The sequence below is a fragment of the Oncorhynchus tshawytscha genome, unplaced genomic scaffold (assembly GCF_018296145.1).
Source record: "Oncorhynchus tshawytscha isolate Ot180627B unplaced genomic scaffold, Otsh_v2.0 Un_contig_5345_pilon_pilon, whole genome shotgun sequence".
NCBI classification, from domain to species: domain Eukaryota; kingdom Metazoa; phylum Chordata; class Actinopteri; order Salmoniformes; family Salmonidae; genus Oncorhynchus; species Oncorhynchus tshawytscha.
In genome coordinates this window covers 59,480-86,129 of record NW_024609551.1, presented here as the reverse complement: position 1 = coordinate 86,129, position 26,650 = coordinate 59,480, and the positions used below count along the sequence as shown (strand labels likewise).

The 26,650-nt window shown below is 44.7% G+C and overlaps 1 protein-coding gene across 1 annotated transcript in view; it reads left to right on the top strand.

Moving 5' to 3' along the window:
• The first annotated feature begins 3,936 nt into the window (after positions 1-3,936).
• Positions 3,937-26,650, top strand: part of LOC112236774 (actin cytoskeleton-regulatory complex protein pan1) — a 51,558-nt gene continuing 28,844 nt past the window's right edge. Inside the window, exons 1-4 of the mRNA XM_042315863.1 lie at positions 3,937-5,165; positions 5,352-5,519; positions 21,986-22,155; positions 22,928-22,976. Of these exons, the coding sequence (XP_042171797.1) occupies positions 4,785-5,165; positions 5,352-5,519; positions 21,986-22,155; positions 22,928-22,976 (768 nt within the window). The 5' untranslated portion in view covers positions 3,937-4,784. The remainder of the gene's footprint in view (positions 5,166-5,351; positions 5,520-21,985; positions 22,156-22,927; positions 22,977-26,650) is intronic.

Here is a 26,650-nt window from a genome sequence, read left to right as displayed (position 1 = left end):
AGTGAATGGTCTCTCATCCAACCTTATTTCAGAGGTCCCCCAGAACTCTGATGCAAAAGGCAAGAAGGAACAACCGTGTGCTGTGGGTGAATAGGAGTCCCAGTCTGTAAACCCACACAGTACCTACCTATGTATAGTGTCCATGCATGTACAGTATAGCAGTGTTAGGGACACCTAATCCATCAACAGAGCATTAACCTGGAGTATAGGAGTGTTAGGGACACCTAATCCATCAACAGAGCATTAACCTGGAGTATAGCAGTGTTAGGGACACCTAATCCATCAACAGAGCATTAACCTGGAGTATAACAGTGTTAGGGACACCTAATCCATCAACAGAGCATTAACCTGGAGTATAACAGTGTTAGGGACACCTAATCCATCAACAGAGCCTGGAGTATAGCAGTGTTAGGGACACCTAATCCATCAACAGAGCCATCAACAGAGTATTAACCTGGAGTATAACAGTGTTAGGGACACCTAATCCATCAACAGAGCCATCAACAGAGTATTAACCTGGAGTATAACAGTGTTAGGGACACCTAATCCATCAACAGAGCATTAACCTGGAGTATAGCAGTGTTAGGGACACCTAATCCATCAACAGAGTATTAACCTGGTGTATAGCAGTGTTAGGGACACCTAATCCATCAACAGAGCATTAACCTGGAGTATAGCAGTGTTAGGGACACCTAATCCATCAACAGAGCATTCACCTGGAGTATAACAGTATTAGGGACACCTAATCCATCAACAGAGCCTGGAGTATAGCAGTGTTAGGGACACCTAATCCATCAACAGAGCATTCACCTGGAGTATAACAGTGTTAGGGACACCTAATCCAACAACAGAGTATTAACCTGGAGTAGAGCAGTGTTAGGGACACCTAATCCATCAACAGAGCATTCACCTGGAGTATAACAGTGTTAGGGACACCTAATCCATCAACAGAGCATTAACCTGGAGTATAACAGTGTTAGGGACACCTAATCCATCAACAGAGCCTGGAGTAGAGCAGTGTTAGGGACACCTAATCCATCAACAGAGCCATCAACAGAGTATTAACCTGGAGTATAACAGTGTTAGGGACACCTAATCCATCAACAGAGCCATCAACAGAGTATTAACCTGGAGTATAACAGTGTTAGGGACACCTAATCCATCAACAGAGCCATCCTGGAGTATAACAGTGTTAGGGACACCTAATCCATCAACAGAGCCTGGAGTAGAGCAGTGTTAGGGACACCTAATCCATCAACAGAGCCATCAACAGAGTATTAACCTGGAGTATAACAGTGTTAGGGACACCTAATCCATCAACAGAGCCATCAACAGAGTATTAACCTGGAGTATAACAGTGTTAGGGACACCTAATCCATCAACAGAGCCATCAACAGAGTATTAACCTGGAGTATAACAGTGTTAGGGACACCTAATCCATCAACAGAGCCATCAACAGAGCATTAACCTGGAGTATAGAAGTGTTAGGGACACCTAATCCATCAACAGAGCATTAACCTGGAGTATAGCAGTGTTAGGGACACCTAATCCATCAACAGAGCCATCAACAGAGCATTAACCTGGAGTATAGAAGTGTTAGGGACACCTAATCCATCAACAGAGCATTAACCTGGAGTATAGCAGTGTTAGGGACACCTAATCCATCAAAAGAGCATTAACCTGGAGTATAACATTGTTAGGGACACCTAATCCATCAACAGAGCATTAACCTGGAGTATAGCAGTATTAGGGACACCTAATCCATCAACAGAGTATTAACCTGGAGTATAGCAGTATTAGGGACACCTAATCCATCAACAGAGCATTCACCTGGAGTATAGCAGTGTTAGGGACACCTAATCCATCAACAGAGCCTGGAGTATAACGGTGTTAGGGACACCTAATCCATCAACAGAGCCTGGAGTATAGCAGTGTTAGGAACACCTAATCCATCAACAGAGCATTCACCTGGAGTATAACAGTGTTAGGGACACCTAATCCATCAACAGAGCCTGGAGTATAACGGTGTTAGGGACACCTAAACCATCAACAGAGCCTGGAGTATAACAGTTTTAGGGACACCTAATCCACCAACAGAGATTTAACCTGGAGTATAGCAGTGTTAGGGACACCTAATCCATCAACAGAGTATTAACCTGGAGTATAGCAGTGTTAGGGACACCTAATCCATCAACAGAGCCTGGAGTATAACGGTGTTAGGGACACCTAATCCATCAACAGAGCCTGGAGTATAACGGTGTTAGGGACACCTAATCCATCAACAGAGCCTGGAGTATAGCAGTGTTAGGAACACCTAATCCATCAACAGAGCCTGGAGTATAACGGTGTTAGGGACACCTAATCCATCAACAGAGCCTGGAGTATAGCAGTGTTAGGAACACCTAATCCATCAACAGAGCCTGGAGTATAACGGTGTTAGGGACACCTAATCCATCAACAGAGCATTAACCTGGAGTATAACAGTGTTAGGGACACCTAATCCATCAACAGAGCATTCACCTGGAGTATAACAGTGTTAAGGACACCTAATCCTTCAACAGAGCCTGGAGTATAACAGTGTTAGGGACACCCAATCTATCAACAGAGTCATCAACAGAACCTGGAGTATAACAGTTTTAGGGACACCTAATCCAGCAATAGAACCTGGAGTACTGTGAAATACTTACTTATGAGCCCTTAACCAACAATGCAGAGTTTTAAATAAGTAAGTAATAAACTTTTGCTAAATAAACTAAATGAAAACTAGTAAATGCTGCTCTATGTACATAGTCATTGAACATTGGTCACTTTAATAATGTTTATATACTGTTTTACCCACTTCATATATATATATATATATATATATATATATATATATATATATGTGTAACGGATGTGAAACGACTAGCTTAGTTAGCGGCGCGCGCTAAATAGCGTTTCAATCGGTGACGTCACTTGCTCTGAGACCTTGAGGTAGTGGTTCCCCTTGCTCTGCAAGGGCCGTGGCTTTTGTGTGGAGCGATGGGTAACGATTCTTCGTGGGTGACTGTTGTTGATGTGTGCAGAGGGTCCCTGGTTCGCGCCCGGGTATGAGCGAGGGGACGGTCTAAAGTTTTACTGTTACACATATATATATATATATTCTAGTCAAGGCTCATCCTGTATAACTACTGCTGAACACTCCTTTTCTATTCCTATACTGTCATAATGTATATACACACCATCATATACTGTACATACATGCCACAGCTCGTTCTGATATTTTTGGGTGTATTGTTGTGTTTTTGTTAGGTGTTACTGCACTGTTGGACCTAGAAAACATAGGCATTTCGCTACAACTGCGATAACATCTGCTAAAATATGTGCACATGACCAATAACATTTGATTTGCGCTGGATATGGAATTGTTTATCCCGTAAATTCTACTGGTTACTGAGACGGTGGGCGGGGCGGGGGCGGGTTGCGGGGGCGGGAACACACGGCGATTCTCATCCGGCGGTGGGGATATGACGTCATAAACGGTATTAAGACCATCTGTGAGGGAGAAGTACGCGGGGCTTTCGTGGCTCGTCTGGTCGAGTTGTCCAATGAAAAAAAAAAGGCATCAGGAAAAGATATAGAGAGCTCTGACCAAGACGGTTATTTCCGTTGGATTTAGGGACCACTCTGATTTTCATTAACAATTGACCAGAAAGACCAGTTTTTCTGGATAGCTTATTTTGGTGTTTTTGGTTTTTGGAGATCTTTAATAAGATATTACACAGCTGGACATTGCATAACAGGTAAGATGTTTTCAGATGTCCTGAATCTATTCAGAGATTTGAAGGCAATGAAAGGTCTTGTGAAATAACGGAGCACAGCCTTATATCAAAATAGGATGCAAACTAACTGCGAATACAGAAACGTGGTTCCAGTGTTTGGCTTGGCTACTGTATGTGTGTGTGTGTGTGTGTGTGTGTGTGTGTGTGTGTGTGTGTGTGTGCGCGCGCGCGCATTGACAGGCTATGCAACATTTGGCTTCTGATTCTGCGTGTGAAGCCAATAAACAACCGTTAGGCTATTAGGCTATAACCAGCGAGCTGAACACATTTATCGCTATGGTCCCGGTCACAACCCGTTTGTATAGCCTTAGTCTACCACTTGATCCACATTCCGCAGTCACAACTTCTTTAGAGCACGCGACACGGTGGTCCCGGTAGTAAACAGACGTGATTAATACCTCTTCAACCGGTGGCTTCCGCGCGACCTACTCCCGGTTCCGTTACTTAGTAGTCTACGCCACACAGTGGGGTTATTGAGTAAAAGGATATGCGTGGTTACAGGGTGTAAAAATAGTCCTCAGCTCTTACATCAGTGGGCTATGTGTATTATTGGGTACTCGTCCTGTCCACGTAACAACAACCTACTGGGTGTTCTTCACCCACACGGTGCACTGTACAGGGCAGTAGCCTAGGCGATAACCGTAGCATTTTACTATACTTCTCAATGTAGGAATCATGAACAGCCTACATAAGTTTGGATAATAAATCCAGATAGCATCAGTAGAGTTCAGCCGCATAATGACCGATTGTTGACCTTGGCGCGGCGCGGTGACATGGAAGGGACATATACGCACATCGCTGCATGGGCTGGAACTGCTGCTGGTTCAGCGTTGAGAGACACGGACACCGCCGGGGAAATCGCCGGCTTCGGATAATTATGCTGCTGCTGCAACTACAACCGAAGGCACCGGTCAACCGAAGGCTGTCATCAGTTTGTGTTTGTTTGTCTCTGCACGTTGAGAAATGTGGAATGCTGCGTTCGGAAATGGGTCGGATTTGCGTAGTGGAGGAGGCGGCGGCGGGTACGTGCCAGCGCAGGACTGGGAATTCGTTTCCTGCTCGCGTCTGGAAAGAGAAAGAGAGAGGGGCAGAGGGAAGAGTCGCAGTCCGTTCAGGACGTTCTCCTCCCCGCCAACAGTCACTCAGTTCTACGAACAGTCTCATCCTGGAACGGTTGGAACATCACTGGAGCTTCCTCGGGGACAAGTTCGGGCGCAAGAGCCAGGGACTCATCACTCCCGCCTGAAAAAGAAGTTTGAACACTTCAAGAAACGCCACGGACAGGACAAGGAAGAATGGATACGAGAGAAGGAGATACTTTTAAGACAAGTTGCTGAGATACAAGTAGGCCTAATTGAAATAATTTCACACTTCAGCACAGGGAGATATTTTATTCTAAGTTTTAGATGATACATCTGGTTCACTACTTGTTGCACTACGATTTAGTTTTTTTGTTTCTGAGTGTTTCTGAATGTATGTATTGTGGGTCACCAACTACAGCTAACTCTGTTTTGCTGTGTTGATTCTCAGGGTGGGGAGAACAGAAGGATTTTGTTGGATCTGAAGACTGTAGTGGAGGAGGTACAGCTAGAGGTGAAGAGAGAGGAGTCGAAGAGGAGCGAGCTACAGCTGCAGTACACTAAGGACAGATGTGCCTGGGAACTGGAGAGAGCTGAGCTGAAATGCAGAATCGCACAGGTAAGACTACACTATACAATACTATACTATATGATACTATATGATACAACACTACACTATACAACACTACACTATACAACACTACACTACACTATACAACACTATACTATATGATACTATATGATACAACACTACACTACACTATACAACACTACACTATATGATACAACACTACACTACACTATATGATACTATATGATACAACACTACACTATACTATATGATACAACACTACACTACACTATACAACACTACACTATATGATACAACACTACACTACACTATATGATACTATATGATACAACACTACACTATACTATATGATACTATATGATACAACACTACACTACACTATACAACACTACACTATATGATACAACACTACACTACACTATACAACACTGTACTATATGATACAACACTACACTACACTATACAACACTACACTATATGATACAACACTACACTATACAACACTATACAACACTATACTATATGATACAACACTATACTGATACACTACACTACAACATATACTATATGATACAACACTACACTATACAACACTATATGATACTATATGATACAACACTACACTATACTATACAACACTACTATATGATACAACACTACACTATACTATACTATATGATACAACACTACACTATATACAACACTGACTATATGATACAAGACTACACTATACTATACAACACTATACTATATGATACAACACTACACTACACTATACAACACTATACTATATGATACAACACTATATGATACAACACTACACTATACTATATGATACTATATGATACATACACAACACTACACTATACAACACTATACTATATGATACTATATGATACAACACTACACTATACTATATGATACAACACTACACTACACTATATGATACTATATGATACAACACTACACTGTACTATATGATACAACACTACACTATACTATATGATACAACACTACACTATACTATATGATACAACACTATATGATACAACACTACACTATACTATATGATACTATATGATACAACACTACACTACACTATACAACACTACACTATATGATACAACACTACACTACACTATACAACACTATACTATATGATACTATATGATACAACACTACACTATACTATATGATACTATATGATACAACACTACACTACACTATACAACACTACACTATATGATACAACACTACACTACACTATACAACACTATACTATATGATACTATATGATACAACACTACACTACACTATACAACACGATACTATATGATACAACACTACACTATACTATATGATACTATATGATACAACACTACACTATACAACACTATACTATATGATACTATATGATACAACACTACACTACACAATACTATACTATATGATACTATATGATACAACACTACACTACACTATACTATATGATACTATATGATACTACACTACACTACACTACACTATACAACACTATACTATACAACACTACACTACACTATATGATACTATATGATACAACACTACACTATATGATACAACACTACACTACACTATATGATACTATATGATACAACACTACACTATACTATATGATACAACACTACACTACACTATACAACACTACACTATATGATACAACACTACACTACACTATATGATACTATATGATACAACACTACACTATACTATATGATACTATATGATACAACACTACACTATACTATATGATACAACACTACACTATACTATATGATACTATATGATACAACACTACACTATACTATATGATACAACACTACACTATACAATATGATACTATATGATACAACACTACACTATACTATATGATACAACACTACACTATACTATATGATACTATATGATACAACACTACACTACACTATATGATACTATATGATACAACACTACACTGTACTATATGATACAACACTACACTATACTATATGATACAACACTACACTATACTATATGATACAACACTACACTACACTATATGATACTACACTATACAACACTACACTATACTATATGATACAACACTATACTATACATATGATACAACACTATATGATACAACACTACACTATACAACACTATACTATATGATACAACACTATATGATACAACACTACACTATACTATATGATACTATATGATACAACACTACACTACACTATACAACACTACACTATATGATACAACACTACACTACACTATACAACACTGTACTATATGATACAACACTACACTACACTATACAACACTACACTATATGATACAACACTACACTATACAACACTATACAACACTATACTATATGATACAACACTATACGATACAACACTATACTATATGATACAAGACTACACTACACTATGCAACACTATACTATATGATACTATATGATACAACACTACACTATACAACACTATACTATATGATACTATATGATACAACACTACACTACACAATACTATACTATATGATACTATATGATACAACACTACACTACACAATACTATACTATATGATACTATATGATACAACACTACACTATACAACACTATACAACACTATACTATATGATACAACACTACACTACACTATACAACACTATACTATATGATACAAGACTACACTACACTATACAACACTATACAACACTACACTATACAACACTATACTATATGATACAACACTGTATGATACAACACTACACTATACTATATGATACTATATGATACAACACTACACTACACTATACAATATGATACTATACTACACAATATGACACAGCGTTATACTATACTACACAATATGACACAGCACTATGCTATACTATACTATACAACACTATGCTATACTAATGATACTTTACTATACTATATGATACTTTACTATACTATGTGATACTTTACTATACTATACAACACTATGCTGTACAATATGATACACCACTATACTATACTACATGATGCTTTACTATATGATACTTTACTATACTATATGATACTTTACTATACTATACTATACAACACTATGCCGTACAATATGATACAACACTATACTATATGATACTTTACTATACTATATGATACTGTACTATACTATATGATACTGTACTATACTATATGATACAACACTATGCTGTACAATATGACACAACACTATACTATACTATATGATACTTTACTATACTATATGATACAACACTACACTATACTATATGATATAACACTATACTATACTATACTATATGATACAGCACTATACTATACTATACTATATGATACAGCACTACACTATACTATATGATACAACACTATACTATACTATATGATACAACACTATGCTGTACAATATGATACAACACTATACTATACTATATGATACTTTACTATACTATATGATACAACACTCTACTATACTATACTATATGATACAACACTATACTATACTATATGATACTTTACTATACTATATGATACAACACTACACTATACTATACTATATTAAATGCTACTTTACAATACTATATGATACTTTACTATACAATATGATACTTTACTATACTATATGATACTTTACTATACAATATGATACTTTACTATATGATACTTTACTATACAATATGATACTGTACTATACTATATGATACAACATGGTACTTTACTGTACAATATGATACAACACTATACTATGTGATACAACACTATACAATACTACATGATACACCACTACACTATACTATATGATACTACACTATACTATATGATACAACACTATACTATACTATGTGATACAACACTATACAATACTACATGATACACCACTATACTATACTATATGATACAACACTATGCTATGTGATACAACACTATACAATACTACATGATACACCACTATACTATCCGCCACTACTATACTATACTATGCTATACTATACTATGCTATATATGATACAACACTATATGACACTATACTATACTACATGATACACCACTATACTATACTATATGATACTATACTATACTATACTATATGATACTATACTATACTATGCTGTATTATACAACACTATATGATACTATACTATATGATACACCACTACTATACTATATGATACTATACTATACTACATGATACACCACTATACTATACTATATGATACTATACTATACTACGCTGTATTATACAACACTATATGATACTATACTATATGATACACCACTACTATACTATATGATACTATACTATACTACATGATACACCACTATACTATACTATATGATACTATACTATACTACATGATACACCACTATACTATACTATACTATATGATACTATACTATACTATATGATACTATATATACTATATTATACTATATGATACTATACTATATGATACACCACTACTATACTATATGATACTATACTATATGATACACCACTACTATACTATATGATACTATACTATACTACATGATACACCACTATACTATACTATATGATACTATACTATACTACATGATACACCACTACTATACTATGTGATACTATACTATACTACATGATACACCACTATACTATACTACATGATACATCACTGCTATACTATATGATACTATACTATACTGTATTATACAAGACTATATGCTACTATACTACATGATACACCACTACTATACTATATGATACTATACTATACTGTATTATACAAGACTATATGCTACTATACTACATGATACACCACTACTATACTATATGATACTATACTGTATTATACAACACTATATGATACTATACTACATGATACACCACTATACTATACTATACTATACTATACTATACTATACTATACTATACTATACCATACTATACTACATGATACACCACTATACTATACTATACTATACTATACTATACTATACTATACTATACTATACTATACTATACTATACTATGCTATACAACACTATAGAATGCAATAGAATGGAATGGAATGCCTACTTCATCAATTCAATCATATTGCGTAGCAACAGGCATGGATGGCATCAGTCTTTTCTCATCATGCATAGTATATATTATCACTATCCACTAGAAGGTATTCCATTAGTCTCTGTAGGACACAGTCAGCCATCTCCCTCTATATCTCTCTGTGTCACTACTGTAGGACACAGTCAGCCATCTCCCTCTATATCTCTCTCTGTGTCACTACTGTAGGACACAGTCAGCCATCTCCCTCTATATCTCTCTCTGTGTCACTACTGTAGGACACAGTCAGCCATCTCCCTCTATATCTCTCTCTGTGTCACTACTGTAGGACACAGTCAGCCATCTCCCTCTATATCTCTCTCTGTGTCACTACTGTAGGACACAGTCAGCCATCTCTCTCTATATATCTCTCTCTGTGTCACTACTGTAGGACACAGTCAGCCATCTCCCTCTATATCTCTCTCTGTGTCACTACTGTAGGACACAGTCAGCCATCTCTCTCTATATCTCTCTCTGTGTCACTACTGTAGGACACAGTCAGCCATCTCCCTCTATATCTCTCTCTGTGTCACTACTGTAGGACACAGTCAGCCATCTCCCTCTATATCTCTCTCTGTGTCACTACTGTAGGACACAGTCAGCCATTTCTCTCTATATCTCTCTCTCTGTGTCACTACTGTAGGACACAGTCAGCCATCTTTCAGAGGCCTGTGATGTGGTTAGAAGAGTCATGCTGGCATCACATGATGCCAGAGAGAATCAGTGGCTACACAGACTGGGATCTGTGAATGTGTGACCAATCAATTGGATGAGGGGATTCAGGGTCTGAAGATAGACAGACAGACAGACAGACAGACAGACAGACAGACAGACAGACAGACAGACAGACAGACAGACAGACAGACAGACAGACAGGCAGGCAGGCAGGCAGGCAGGCAGGCAGGCAGACAGACAGACAGACAGACAGACAGGCAGGCAGGCAGGCAGGCAGACAGACAGACAGACAGACAGACAGACAGACAGACAGGCAGGCAGGCAGGCAGGCAGGCAGACAGTGTGGAGGCAGGCAGGCAGGCAGGCAGGCAGGCAGGCAGACAGACAGACAGACAGACAGACAGACAGACAGACAGACAGACAGACAGACAGACAGTGTGGAAAGCCCGTCTGGGAAAGTACACAGCTTTTCTCTAAGCTTTCATGTAAACAGGGGATAGATATGACTCATACTAAACATGATATGACTCATACTAAACATGATATGACTCATACTAAACATGATATGACTCATACTAAACATGATATGACTCATACTAAACATGATATGACTCATACTAAACATGATATGACTCATACTAAACATGATATGACTCATACTAAACATGATATGACCCATACTAAACATGATATGACTCATACTAAACATGATATGACTCATACTAAACATGATATGACTCATACTAAACATGATATGACTCATACTAAACATGATATGACTCATACTAAACCATAGCAGTGTGAGCAGACAACACAGAGTTACACATGGAATAAACAAATTAACAAGTCAATAACACAGTAGAAAACAAAGGGGAGTCTATATACAATGTGTGCAAAAGGCATGAGGAGGTAGGCGAATAATTACAATTTTGCAGATTGATTGGAGTGATAAATTGATTGGAGTGATTAACACTGGAGTGATAAATGATCAGATGGTCATGTACAGGTAGAGATATTGGTGTGCAAAAGAGCAGAAAAGTAAATAAATAAAAACAGTATGGGGATGAGGTAGGTGAAAATGGGTGGGCTATTTACCAATAGACTATGTACAGCTGCAGCGATCGGTTAGCTGCTCAGATAGCTGATGTTTGAAGTTGGTGAGGGAGATAAAAGTCTCCAACTTCAGCGATTTTTGCAATTCGTTCCAGTCACAGGCAGCAGAGTACTGGAACGAAAGGCGGCCAAATGAGGTGTTGGCTTTAGGGATGATCAGTGAGTTACACCTGCTGGAGCGCGTGCTACGGATGGGTGTAGCCATCGTGACCAGTGAACTGAGATAAGGCGGAGCTTTACCTAGCATGGACTTGTAGATGACCTGGAGCCAGTGGGTCTGGCGACGAATATGTAGCGAGGGCCAGCCGACTAGAGCATACAAGTCGCAGTGGTGGGTGGTATGAGGTGCTTTAGTAACAAAACAGATGGCACTGTGATAGACTGCATCCAGTTTGCTGAGTAGAGTGTTGGAAGCCATTTTGTAGATGACATCGCCGAAGTCGAGGATTGGTAGGATAGTCAGTTTTACTAGGGTAAGCTTGGCGGCGTGAGTGAAGGAGGCTTTGTTGCGGAATAGAAAGCCGACTCTTGATTTGATTTTTGATTGGAGATGTTTGATATGAGTCTGGAAGGAGAGTTTGCAGTCTAGCCAGACACCTAGGTACTTATAGATGTCCACATATTCAAGGTCGGAACCATCCAGGGTGGTGATGCTAGTCGGGCATGCGGGTGCAGGCAGCGATCGGTTGAAAAGCATGCATTTGGTTTTACTCGCGTTTAAGAGCAGTTGGAAGCCACGGAAGGAGTGTTGTATGGCATTATAGCTTGTTTGGAGGTTAGATAGCACAGTGTCCAATGACGGGCCGAAAGTATATAGAATGGTGTCGTCTGCGTAGAGATGGATCAGGGAATCGCCCGCAGCAATAGCAACATCATTGATATACACAGAGTCGGCCCGAGAATTGAACCCTGTGGCACCCCCATAGAGACTGCCAGAGGACCGGACAGCATGCCCTCCGATTTGACACACTGAACTCTGTCTGCAAAGTAATTGGTGAACCAGGCAAGGCAGTCATCCGAAAAACCGAGGCTACTGAGTCTGCCGATGAGAATATGGTGATTGACAGAGTCGAAAGCCTTGGCAAGGTCGATGAAGACGGCTGCACAGTACTGTCTTTTATCGATGGCGGTTATGATATCGTTTAGTACCTTGAGTGTGGCTGAGGTGCACCCGTGACCGGCTCGGAAACCAGATTGCACAGCGGAGAAGGTACGGTGGGATTCAAGATGGTCAGTGACCTGTTTGTTGACTTGGCTTTCGAAGACCTTAGATAGGCAGGGCAGGATGGATATAGGTCTGTAACAGTTTGGGTCCAGGGTGTCTCCCCCTTTGAAGAGGGGGATGACTGCGGCAGCTTTCCAATCCTTGGGGATCTCAGACGATATGAAAGAGAGGTTGAACAGGCTGGTAATAGGGGTTGCGACAATGGCGGCGGATAGTTTCAGAAATAGGGGGTCCAGATTGTCAAGCCCAGCTGATTTGTACGGGTCCAGGTTTTGCAGCTCTTTCAGAATATCTGCTATCTGGATTTGGGTAAAGGAGAACTTGGAGAGGCTTGGGCGAGGAGCTGCCGGGGGAGGAGCTGTTGGCCGAGGTTGGAGTAGCCAGGCGGAAGGCATGGCCAGCCGTTGAGAAATGCTTATTGAAGTTTTCGATAATCATGGATTTATCGGTGGTGACCGTGTTACCTAGCCTCAGTGCAGTGGGCAGCTGGGAGGAGGTGCTCTTGTTCTCCATGGACTTCACAGTGTCCCAGAACTTTTTGGAGTTGGAGCTACAGGATGCAAACTTCTGCCTGAAGAAGCTGGCCTTAGCTTTCCTGACTGACTGCGTGTATTGGTTCCGGACTTCCCTGAACAGTTGCATATCACGGGGACTATTCGATGCTATTGCAGTCCGCCACAGGATGTTTTTGTGCTGGTCGAGGGCAGTCAGGTCTGGGGTGAACCAAGGACTGTATCTGTTCTTAGTTCTGCATTTTTTGAACGGAGCATGCTTATCTAAAATGGTGAGGAAGTTACTTTTAAAGAATGACCAGGCATCCTCAACTGACGGGATGAGGTCAATGTCCTTCCAGGATACCCGGGCCAGGTCGATTAGAAAGGCCTGCTCACAGAAGTGTTTTAGGGAGCGTTTGACCGTGATGAGGGGTGGTCGTTTGACTGCGGCTCCGTAGCGGATACAGGCAATGAGGCAGTGATCGCTGAGATCCTGGTTGAAGACAGCGGAGGTGTATTTGGAGGGCCAGTTGGTCAGGATGACGTCTATGAGGGTGCCCTTGTTTACAGAGTTAGGGTTGTACCTGGTGGGTTCCTTGATGATTTGTGTGAGATTGAGGGCATCTAGCTTAGATTGTAGGACTGGCGGGGTGTTAAGCATATCCCAGTTTAGGTCACCTAACAGAACAAACTCTGAGGCTAGATGGGGGCGATCAATTCACAAATGGTGTCCAGGGCACAGCTGGGAGCTGAGGGGGTCGGTAGCAGGCGGCAACAGTGAGAGACTTATTTCTGGAGAGAGTAATTTTCAAAATTAGTAGTTCAAACTGTTTGGGTATGGACCTGGAAAGTATGACATTACTTTGCAGGCTATCTCTGCAGTAGACTGCAACTCCTCCCCCTTTGGCAGATCTATCTTGACGGAAGATGTTATAGTTGGGTATGGAAATCTCTGAATTTTTGGTGGCCTTCCTGAGCCAGGATTCAGACACAGCAAGGACATCAGGGTTAGCAGAGTGTGCTAGAGCAGTGAGTAAAACAAACTTAGGGAGGAGGCTTCTGATGTTGACATGCATGAAACCAAGGCTTTAAACAGGGGATAGATATGACCCATACTAAACATGATATAGACTCATACTAAACATGATATGACTCATACTAAACATGATATAGACTCATACTAAACATGATATGGACTCATACTAAACATGATATAGACTCATACTAAACATGATATGACTCATACTAAACATGATATGACTCATACTAAACATGATATGACTCATACTAAACATGATATGACTCATACTAAACATGATAAACAGGGGATAAACATACAGACTCATACTAAACAGACCTTTCACTTAACAGAGTAACACAACATCTCCTTACATAGGTCTGGATTGAAAGCATGACTGAAGCATAGAAACTGAATGTGTGTGTGTGTGTGTGTGTGTGTGTGTGTGTGTGTGTGTGTGTGTGTGTGTGTGTGTGTGTGTGTGTGTGTGTGTGTGTGTGTGTGTGTGTGTGTGTGTGAGACAGTGATTGTGGGTGAAGCATGTACTGTAGGCCCCTGTACTGTAGTCATCTGTCAGGATTCCATGTTGGACCAGTACTATGAATATAAACAGTACAGTCTGTTCACTAACTATTTATGAAGAAGAACTATGTTCAATGTTAAAACTATTCCATGATCAAAACCCTCCCAGCTTCTAGAATTCACTTGTTGTTCCCCAGGGTTCTGATGGTTCTGTGTGAGTCCACAGTGTTCTATATGAATGATAGTCAGACCACATCAGCTTCTAGAATTCACTTGTTGTTCCCCAGGGTTCTTATGGTTCTGTGTGAGTCCACAGTGTTCTATATGAATGATAGTCAGACCACATCAGCTTCTAGAATTCACTTGTTGTTCCCCAGGGTTCTGATGGTTCTGTGTGAGTCCACAGTGTTCTATATGAATGATAGTCAGACCACATCAGCTTCTAGAATTCACTTGTTGTTCCCCAGAGTTCTGATGGTTCTGTGTGAGTCCACAGTGTTCTATATGAATGAATGATAGTCAGACAACATCAGCTTCTAGAATTCGCTTGTTGTTCCCCAGAGTTCTGATGGTTCTGTGTGAGTCCACAGTGTTCTATATGAATGAATGATAGTCAGACCACATCAGCTTCTAGAAATCACTTGTTGTTCCCCAGGGTTCTGATGGTTCTGTGTGAGTCCACAGTGTTCTATATGAATGATAGTCAGACCACATCAGCTTCTAGAATTCACTTGTTGTTCCCCAGGGTTCTGATGGTTCTGTGTGAGTCCACAGTGTTCTATATGAATGACTGGAATGTTGGTCTGGCATAGCCTGGCGATGTGCAGGGAGGGGTTAGCTCCATTGTAAAAGCTGTTTTCTCCTCTCAGCCACATCCTGCTGCCACAGTTTAGTTTATAGACAGTTATACAAAGCCTGTGGTTGTCTCAAAGAGCTCCCTATTTCCTATGGGCCCTGGTCAAAAGTAGTGCACTGCTGTATGTAGGGAATAGGGTGCCAAGCATCCTGTGTCTTCGAGCTACCAGGGCCTACCACCAAGCATCCTGGGTCTTCGGAGCTACCAGGGCCTACCACTAAGCATCCTGGGTCTTCGGACTACCAGGGCCTACCACTAAGCATCCTGGGTCTTCGGACTACCAGGGCCTACCACTAAGCATCCTGGGTCTTCGGACTACCAGGGCCTACCACTAAGCATCCTGGGTCTTCGGACTACCAGGGCCTACCACTAAGCATCCTGGGTCTTCGGACTACCAGGGCCTACCACTAAGCATCCTGGGTCTTCGGACTACCAGGGCCTACCACTAAGCATCCTGGGTCTTCGGACTACCAGGGTTTACCACTAAGCATCCTGGGTCTTCGGACTACCAGGGCCTACCACTAAGCATCCTGGGTCATCCTGTTCGGACTACCAGGGTTTGCCACTACATCCTGGGTCTTCGGACTACCAGGGTTTACCACTAAGCATCCTGGGTCTTCGGACTACCAGGGTTTACCACTAAGCATCCTGGGTCTTCGGACTACCAGGGTTTACCACTAAGCATCCTGGGTCTTCGGACTACCAGGGTTTACCACTAAGCATCCTGGGTCTTCGGACTACCAGGGCCTACCACTAAGCATCCTGGGTCTTCGGACTACCAGGGTTTGCCACTAAGCATCCTGGGTCTTCGGACTACCAGGGCCTACCACTAAGCATCCTGGGTCTTCGGACTACCAGGGTTTACCACTAAGCATCCTGGGTCTTCGGACTACCAGGGTTTACCACTAAGCATCCTGGGTCTTCGGACTACCAGGGTTTACCACTAAGCATCCTGGGGCTCAGCCGGATATTTGCAGGCATATTTGTCCACATACTTTAGATGTTTGTCGAGCAGAAACATCTCCGTCGTCCTTCCAGCCCCACCGCACCCTGAGGAATGTACGTGACGTTGTAACTCTGTACAGCGTTGGCTGGTTGGTTGAGTCTCCTATTAATAGAGAGAGACCACCATGACACTGTCACCTTTATACACACACACACAGAGACACACACACACACACACACACACACACACACACACACACACACACACACACACACACACACACACACACACACACACACACACACACACACACACACACACACACACACACACACTGTCCAGTCCTACAGTAGCAGGAGATGGCTGCTACTGTGTGTTTAATATATGTCTGCCAGCCTGCCTCTGTCTTTTACTGTCTGTCTGTCTGTCTGTCTGTCTGTCTGTCTGTCTGTCTGTCTGTCTGTCTGTCTGTCTGTCTGTCTGTCTGTCTGTCTGTCTGTCTGTCTTTTACTGTCTGTCTGTCTGTCTGTCTGTCTGTCTGTCTGTCTGTCTGTCTGTCTGTCTGTCTGTCTGTCTGTCTGTCTGCCTTTTTCTTCTAGATTTTACTGTCTGTCTACCAGCCTGTCTCCTCTGTGTTGTACTGTCTGTCTACCAGCCTGTCTCCTCTGTGTCTTACTGTCTGTCTACCAGCCTGTCTCCTCTGTGTCTTACTGTCTGTCTGTCTACCAGCCTGTCTCCTCTGTGTTTTACTGTCTGTCTGTCTACCAGCCTGTCTCCTCTGTGTTTTACTGTCTGTCTGTCTACCAGCCTGCTCTGTGTTTTACTGTCTGTCTACCAGCCTGCCTCTGTGTTTTACTGTCTGTCTACCAGCCTGCCTCTGTGTTTTACTGTCTGTCTACCAGCCTGTCTCCTCTGTGTCTTACTGTCTGTCTTCCAGCCTGTCTCCTCTGTGTTTTCCTGTCTGTCTGTCTGCCTGTCTCCTCTGTGTTTTCCTGTCTGTCTGTCTGCCTGTCTCCTCTGTGTTTTCCTGTCTGTCTACCAGCCTGTCTCCTCTGTGTCTTACTGTCTGTCTGCCAGCCTGTCTGGAGAACTGTAAGCCTCTAGTCTCTTGTTGATACAGGTCCTTCTGGAATATTCATCCCTCACTGCCAAGAAGAGCATCAGCCTCCGTCTCAGTTTAACCTCTGAGTTACAGGGGTAGCAGCTTTCTCTCTCTCTCTGTCTCTCTCTGTCTCTCTGTGTGTCTCTCTCTCTCTCTGTCTCTCTCTCTGTCTGTCTCTCTGTCTCTCTCTCTCTCTCTCTGTCTCTCTCTGTCTCTCTGTGTCTCTCTCTCTCTCTCTCTGTCTCTCTGTGTGTCTCTCTCTCTCTCTGTCTCTCTCTGTCTGTCTCTCTGTCTCTCTCTGTGTCTCTCTCTCTCTGTCTCTCTCTCTCTCTTCTCTCTCTCTCTCTCTTCTCTCTCTCTCTCTCTCTGTCTCTCTGTGTGTCTCTCTGTCTCTCTCTCCCTCTGTCTCTGTCTCTCTGTGTGTCTGTCTCTCTCTGTCTCTCTGTGTCTCTCTCTCTCTCTCTCTCTCTCTCTCTCTCTGTCTCTCTGTGTGTTCCTGTTCATGTTTGGGTCAGGAATAAACTGGACAGCGCCAGTCCCATCCTGCCACTGCAATTACACCGAGCGTTCAAAGACCTCAGACAGACAGAGGACGCTTCCCAAATGGGACACTAGTCCCTATATGGTGCACTATGGTCCCTGGTCAAAAGTAGTTCACTATATATTGAATAGGATGCCATTTTGGATGGTAGTCTATGTCTACTAAGGGATATATTGACCAGAGTAGTTTCTCTAAGGGGTATATTGACCAGAGTAGTTTCTCTAAGGGGTATAATGACCAGACAGAGTAGTTTCTCTAAGGGGTATATTGACCAGAGTAGTTTCTCTGAGGGGTATATTGACCAGACAGAGTAGTTTCTCTAAGGGATATATTGACCAGACAGAGTTTCTCTAAGTAGTTTCTCTAAGGGATATATTGACCAGACAGACTAGTTTCTCTAAGGGGTATATTGACCAGACAGAGTAGTTTCTCTAAGGGGTATATTGACCAGACAGAGTAGTTTCTCTAGGGTATATTGACCAGACAGAGTAGTTTCTCTAAGGGATATATTGACCAGACAGAGTAGTTTCTCTAAGGGATATATTGACCAGACAGAGTAGTTTCTCTAAGGGGTATATTGACCAGACAGAGTAGTTTCTCCAGATAGAGGTTTCTCTAAGGGATATATTGACCAGACAGAGTAGTTTCTCTAATATATTGACCAGACAGGTAGTTTCTCTAAGGGATTATTGACCAGACAGAGTAGTTTCTCTAAGGGATATATTGACCAGACAGAGTAGTTTCTCTAAGGGGTTTGTTGACCAGACAGAGTAGTTTCTCTAAGGGGTTTATTGACCAGACAGAGAAAGAGAGGACGGATTCCCTTAACACTGCCCTTCTTAACCCAAAACCCTCACAGTCAACAGAACTGAGATCACTTCATGTGTTAGTATCCAAATACCAAGTTCTCCTGAATTGGCCTTAACAGCAGATGTTTGTGTCAGATTTATGGACACTAGGCAGGTAGTCTAGTGGTTAGAGGAGGCAGGTAGTCTAGTGGTTAGAGGGTTAGGGGCAGGTAGTCTAGTGGTTAGAGGAGGCAGGTAGTCTAGTGGTTAGAGGGCGGGGCAGGTAGCCTAGTGGTTAGAGGGGGGGACAGGTAGTCTAGTGGTTAGAGGGCGGGGCAGGTAGTCTAGTGGTTAGAGGGACGGGGCAGTTAGTTTCCTAGTGGTTAGAGGGGGTGACAGGTAGCCTAGTGGTTAGAGGGGGTGACAGGTAGTCTAGTGGTTAGAGGGGTTTGTTGACGGCAGGTAGTCTAGTGGTTAGAGGGGGGGCAGGTAGCCTAGTGGTTAGAGGGGGTGACAGGTAGTCTAGTGGTTAGAGGGGAGGACAGGTAGTCTAGTGGTTAGAGGGGGGGACAGGTAGCCTAGTGGGTTAGAGGGGGTGACAGGTAGCCTAGTGGTTAGAGGGGGTGTGACAGATAGCCTAGTGGTTAGAGGGGGTGACAGGTAGCCTAGTGGTTAGAGCGTTGGACTAGTAATCGAAAGGTTTCTAGTTCAAATCCCCGAGCTGACGAGGTAAAATCTGTCGTTCTTCCCCTGAACAAGGCAGTTAACCCACTGTTAACCCCCACTGTTCCTAGACCAGACCAGTTAACCCACTGTTCCTAGACCAGTTAACCCACTGTTCCTAGGCCAGTTAACCCACTGTTCCTAGACCAGTTAACCCACTGTTCCCAGGTAGGCTGTCATTGTAAATAAGAATTTGTTCTTAACTGACTTGCCTAGTTTTTAAAAAATGTACTCCCCTTTTCAACAACTACTCTGTAGATGGGTCCAGAGACAGGGAGATAGCTGTAGATGGGTCCAGAGACAGACAGGGAGATGGCTGTAGATGGGTCCAGAGACAGGCAGGGAGATGGCTGTAGATGGGTCCAGAGACAGACAGGGAGATGGGTCCAGAGACAGACAGGGAGATAGAGATGGGTCCAGAGACAGACAGGGAGATAGCTGTAGATGGGTCCAGAGACAGGCAGGTAGAGAGAGACTGTAGATGGGTCCAGAGACAGAGGGAGATAGCTGTAGATGGGTCCAGAGACAGACGGGGAGATAGCTGTAGATGGGTCCAGAGACAGACGGGGAGATAGCTGTAGATGGGTCCAGAGACAGACGGGGAGATAGCTGCAGATGGGTCCAGAGACAGACGGGGAGATAGCTGCAGATGGGTACAGAGACAGAGAGATAGCTGCAGATGGGTCCAGGGACGAGATAGCTGCAGATGGGTCCAGAGACAGACGGGGAGATAGCTGCAGATGGGTCCAGAGACAGGGAGGGAGATAGCTGCAGATGAGTCCAGAGACAGGGAGAGAGATAGCTGCAGATGAGTCCAGAGACAGGGAGGGAGATAGCTGCAGATGGGTCCAGAGACAGGGAGGGAGACAGGAAAGGAACTGTGTTGAGGCAGCTGTGATATCCTGTCAGATGATGAGAGAGGGAGACAGAGGGAGGAGAGGTTGACCATGAACTCCTCTGAGTTATGATCTTTTAATCCCTTCCATCCATTCTCTGAATTCTCCCTTTTCCTCTCCTCCCTCTGGTCCTTCTCTCCCTCCGCCCCTCTTCCTGACACTCCCTGACATTCTCTCCCTCCACCCCTCTTCCTGACACTCCCTGACATTCTCTCCCACCTAATTCTCTTGCCTGCCATCTCTCCTGCCTGCCTCTCTCTACTCCCCTTGTCCATCTCCATCTCTCCCTGCCTGCCTCTCTCTCTACCCCCTTATCCATCTCCATCCCTCTCTGCCTGCCTCTCTCTCTACTCCTCCTTCTCCATCTCCCTCTCTGCCTGCCTCTCTCTCTACTCCCCTTCTCCATCTCCCCTCCATCTCTCTCTTCCTGTCCAGTTGGAGGCTAGAGGAGGTCCTGTCGTTGAGCTGGGGCTGAGAACTCAGAGTCCAGAGCCCAGGGAGAGTCCTCTACAGCGGGGGACAGAGAGCAGCAGAGGAGGCTGCTGGTCGACACCCACACGGCCGCCATGGACCTGCGCTGTCGGCTGGAGCTCAGCGAGAAGGGCTGGGTCCGATCTGAACTGATGGAGAGATTCAACTCTGAGAGGAAGGAGGGGAGAGCCAGCTGGGAGACATGCAGAGGAAAATAGAGGAGGTGAGAGGAGGGGAGGGGAGAGGAGGGAGGGGAGGAGGGAGGAGGGGAGAGGAGGGGAGGGGAGGGGAGGAGGAAGGAAGGAGTGAGAGAGCCAGCTGGGAGACATGCAGAGAAAAATAGAGGAGGTGAGAGGAGGGGAGGGGAGGAGGGGGAGGAGGGGAGAGCCAGCTGGGAGACATGCAGAGGAAAATAGAGGAGGTGAGAGGAGGGGAGGGGAGGAGGGGGAGGAGGGGAGAGCCAGCTGGGAGACATGCAGAGGAAAATAGAGGAGGTGAGGGAGGAGGGGAGGAGCGGAGAGGAGGAGAGGGGGGGAGGAGGGGAGAGTCTGAGAGGGGAGGAGAGGTGAGAGGAGGGGAGGGGTGAGGAAGGAATGGGAGAGCCAGCTGGGAGATGCAGAGGAAAATAGAGGAGGGGAGTGGAGGGGGGAGGGGAGAGGAGGGGAGGAGGGGAGGGAGGGGAGGAGAGGTGAGGGGAGGGGGAGGGGAGGGGAGAGGAAGGGGAGGGGAGGGAGGGAGGAGGGGAGGGCAGAGGAGGAGGAAGGAGGGAGGAGAGGAGGAGGAGAGGAGGAGGGAGAGGAGGGAGGGGAGAGGAGGGGGAGGAGGAAGGAGTGGGAGAGACAGCTGGGAGACATGCAGAGGAAAATAGAGGAGGGGAGGGGAGGGGAGGGGAGGGGAGAGGGGAGGGGAGGGAGTGGGGAGAGGGAGGAGGGGAGGGAGGGGGGGAGGAAGGAGTGGGAGAGCCAGCTGGGAGACATGCAGAGGAAAATAGAGGAGGTGAGAGGGGGAGGGGAGGGAGAGAGGAGGAGGGGAGAGGAGGGGGAGGAGAGGTGAGAGGAGGGGAGGAAGGGGGGAGAGCCAGCTGGGAGACATGGGGGAGGGGAGGGAGGGAGAGGTGGTGAGAGATGGGTGAGAGGAGGTGAGAGGAGGAGAGAGGTGGTGAGAGGTGGTGAGGGAGGAGAGGAGGAGAGAGGTGGTGAGAGGAGGTGAGAGGAGGAGGGTGGTGAGGGAAGGAGGTGGTGAGAGGAGGAGAGAGACATGGGAGGAGGTGAGATAGAGGAGGGGGAGAGGGAGGGGAGGTGGTGAGAGATGGGTGAGAGGAGGGGTGAGAGGAGGAGAGAGGGAGAGGTGGTGAGAGGAGAGAGGAGGTGAGAGGTGGTGAGAGGAGGTGAGAGGAGGTGAGAGGAGGAGAGAGGTGGTGAGAGGTGGTGAGAGGAGGTGAGAGGAGGGGAGGGTGGTGAGAGATGGGTGAGAGGAGGTGAGAGGAGGAGAGAGGTGGTGAGAGGAGGTGAGAGGAGGAGAAAGGTGGTGAGAGGAGGAGAGGTGGTGAGAGGAGGAGAGAGGTGGGAGATGGGTGAGAGGAGGTGAGAGGAGGGAGAGAGGTGGTGAGGAGAGGGAGGTGAGAGGAGGTGAGAGGAGGAGAGAGGTGGTGAGAGGTGGTGAGGTGAGGGAGGTGAGAGGAGGTGGAGGAGAGAGAGGTGAGAGGAGGTGAGAGAGGAGGAGGAGGTGGTGGAGGAGAGAGGAGGTGAGAGGAGGTGGTGAGGTGAGCCATGACACTGGGGAGTTGTTTTGTTTTGTGCATTGGTGAAACCTCCTCCTCTCACCTCCTCTCACCTCCTCCTCTCTCCTGTAGCCTCTCCTCTCCTTGAGGAGGCCTGGTCTTTGAAGAGGAGAAGCCTGAGCCTGGTAGGCCTGGTCTTTGAGGTAGCCTGGTCTTTGAAGGTAGCCTGGTCTTTGAGAGCCTGGTAGGCCTGTAGCCTGGTAGAAGCCTGAGCCTGGTGAGAGGGTGGTCTTTTGGCCTGAGAGGAGCCTGGTAGAGAAGCCTGTAGCCTGGTCTTTGAAGCCTGTAGCCTGGTCTTTGAGGAGGGTGAGCCTGTAGGGTAGGTGAGAGGAGCCTGTGAGCCATGACACTGGGGAGTTGCCTTTTGCCTTTGTGCATTGCCTGGTTTTGAAGCCTTAGCCTGGTCTTTGAAGCCTGTAGCCTGGTCTTTGAAGCCTGTAGCCTGGTCTTTGAAGCCTGTAGCCTGGTCTTTGAAGCCTGTAGCCTGGTCTTTGAAGCCTGTAGCCTGGTCTTTGAAGCCTGTAGCCTGGTATTTGAAGCCTGTACCTGGTCCTCTCCTGAAGCACTGGCCTGGTCTTTGAAGCCTGTAGCCTGGTCTTTGAAGCCTGTAGCCTGGTAAGCCTTTCTTTGAAGCCTGTAGCCTGGTCTTTGAAGCCTGTAGCCTGGTCTTTGAAGCCTGTAGCCTGGTATTTGAAGCCTGTAGCCTGGTCTTTGAAGCCTGTAGCCTGGTCTTTGAAGCCTGTAGCCTGGTCTTTGAAGCCTGTAGCCTGGTTTTGAAGCCTGTAGCCTGGTATTTGAAGCCTGTAGCCTGGTCTTTGAAGCCTGTAGCCTGGTCTTTGAAGCCTGTAGCCTGGTCTTTGAAGCCTGTAGCCTGGTAAAGCCTGTAGCCTGGTATTTGAAGCCTGGTCTTTGAAGCCTGTAGCCTGGTATTTGAAGCCTGTAGCCTGGTATTTGAAGCCTGTAGCCTGGTATTTGAAGCCTGTAGCCTGGTCTTTGAAGCCTGTAGCCTGGTCTTTGAAGCCTGGTAGCCTGGCCTCTTTGAAGCCTGTAGCCTGGTCTTTGAAGCCTGTAGCCTGGTCTTTGGTAAGCCTGTAGCCTGGTCTTTGAAGCCTGTAGCCTGGTCTTTGAAGCCTGTAGCCTGGTCTGGTTTTGAAGCCTGGTAGCCTGGGTCTTTGAAGCCTGTAGCCTGGTCTTTGAAGCCTGTAGCCTGGTCTTTGAAGCCTGTAGCCTGGTCTTTGAAGCCTGTAGCCTGGTCTTTGAAGCCTGTAGCCTGGTCTTTGAAGCCTGTAGCCTGGTCTTTGAAGCCTGTAGCCTGGTATTTGAAGCCTGTAGCCTGGTCTTTGAAGCCTGGCCTGGTCTTTGAAGCCTGTAGCCTGGTCTTTGAAGCCTGTAGCCTGGTCTTTGAAGCCTGTAGCCTGGTCTTTGAAGCCTGGTAGCCTGGTCTGGTCTTTGAAGCCTGTAGCCTGGTCTTTGAAGCCTGTAGCCTGGTCTTTGAAGCCTGTAGCCTGGTCTTTGAAGCCTGTAGCCTGGTCTTTGAAGAGCCTGGTAGAAGCCTGGCCTGGTCTTTGAAGCCTGTAGCCTGGTATTTGAAGCCTGTAGCCTGGTCTTTGAAGCCTAGCCTTTTTGAAGCCTGTAGCCTGGTATTTGCCTGTAGCCTGGTATTTGAAGCCTGTAGCCTGGTCTTTGAAGCCTGTAGCCTGGTCTTTGAAGCCTGTAGCCTGGTCTTTGAAGCCTGTAGCCTGGTATTTGAAGCCTGTAGCCTGGTATTTGAAGCCTGTAGCCTGGTATTTGAAGCCTGTAGCCTGGTATTTGAAGCCTGTAGCCTGGTATTTGAAGCCTGTAGCCTGGTATTTGAAGCCTGTAGCCTGGTCTTGCCCAACTCATATGGTCATTGAACATTGGAGTTTTTGTCATGACAATAACCATAGCAGTTGGAAAGACAGAACAGGTCTGGGACCAGGCTAGGTTGGCTGAGCTGTAGATTGGTTGCCGTACCAGGCGGTGATACAGCCCGACAGGATGCTTAACCATTCGGCCATCAGATTTGCCACCAAATGCTCTTTGTAGGACACATCACTGCACTCTGTACTCCTCTGTAAACTGGTCATCTCTGTATACCCGTCACAAGACCCACTGGTTGATGCTTATTTATAAAACCCTCTTAGGCCCCCCTTATCTGAGATATCTACTGCAGCCCTCATCCTCCACATACAACATCCGTTCTGTCAGTCACATTCTGTTAAAGATCCCTAAAGCACACACATCCCTGGGTCGCTCCTCTTTTCAGTTCACTTCAGCTAGCGACTGGAACGAGCTGCAACAAACACTCAAACTGGACTGTTTTATCTCAATCTCTTCATTCAAAGACTCAATTATGGACACTCTTACTGACAGTTGTGGCTGCTTTGTGTGATGTGTTGTTGTCTCCACCTTCTTGCTGTTGTCTCTACCTTCTTGCTGTTGTCTCCACCTTCTTGCTGTTGTCTCCACCTTCTTGCTGTTGTCTCCACCTTCTTGTTGTTGTCTCTACCTTCTTGTTGTTGTCTCTACCTTCTTGCTGTTGTCTCTACCTTCTTGCTGTTGTCTCTACCTTCTTGCTGTTGTCTCTACCTTCTTGCTGTTGTCTCTACCTTCTTGCCCTTTGTGTTGTTGTCTCTACCTTCTTGTTGTTGTCTCCACCTTCTTGTTGTTGTCTCTACCTTCTTGTTGTTGTCTCCACCTTCTTGTTGTTGTCTCTACCTTCTTGTTGTTGTCTCCACCTTCTTGTTGTTGTCTCTACCTTCTTGTTGTTGTCTCCACCTTCTTGTTGTTGTCTCCACCTTCTTGTTGTTGTCTCCACCTTCTTGTTGTTGTCTCCACCTTCTTGTTGTTGTCTCTACCTTCTTGTTGT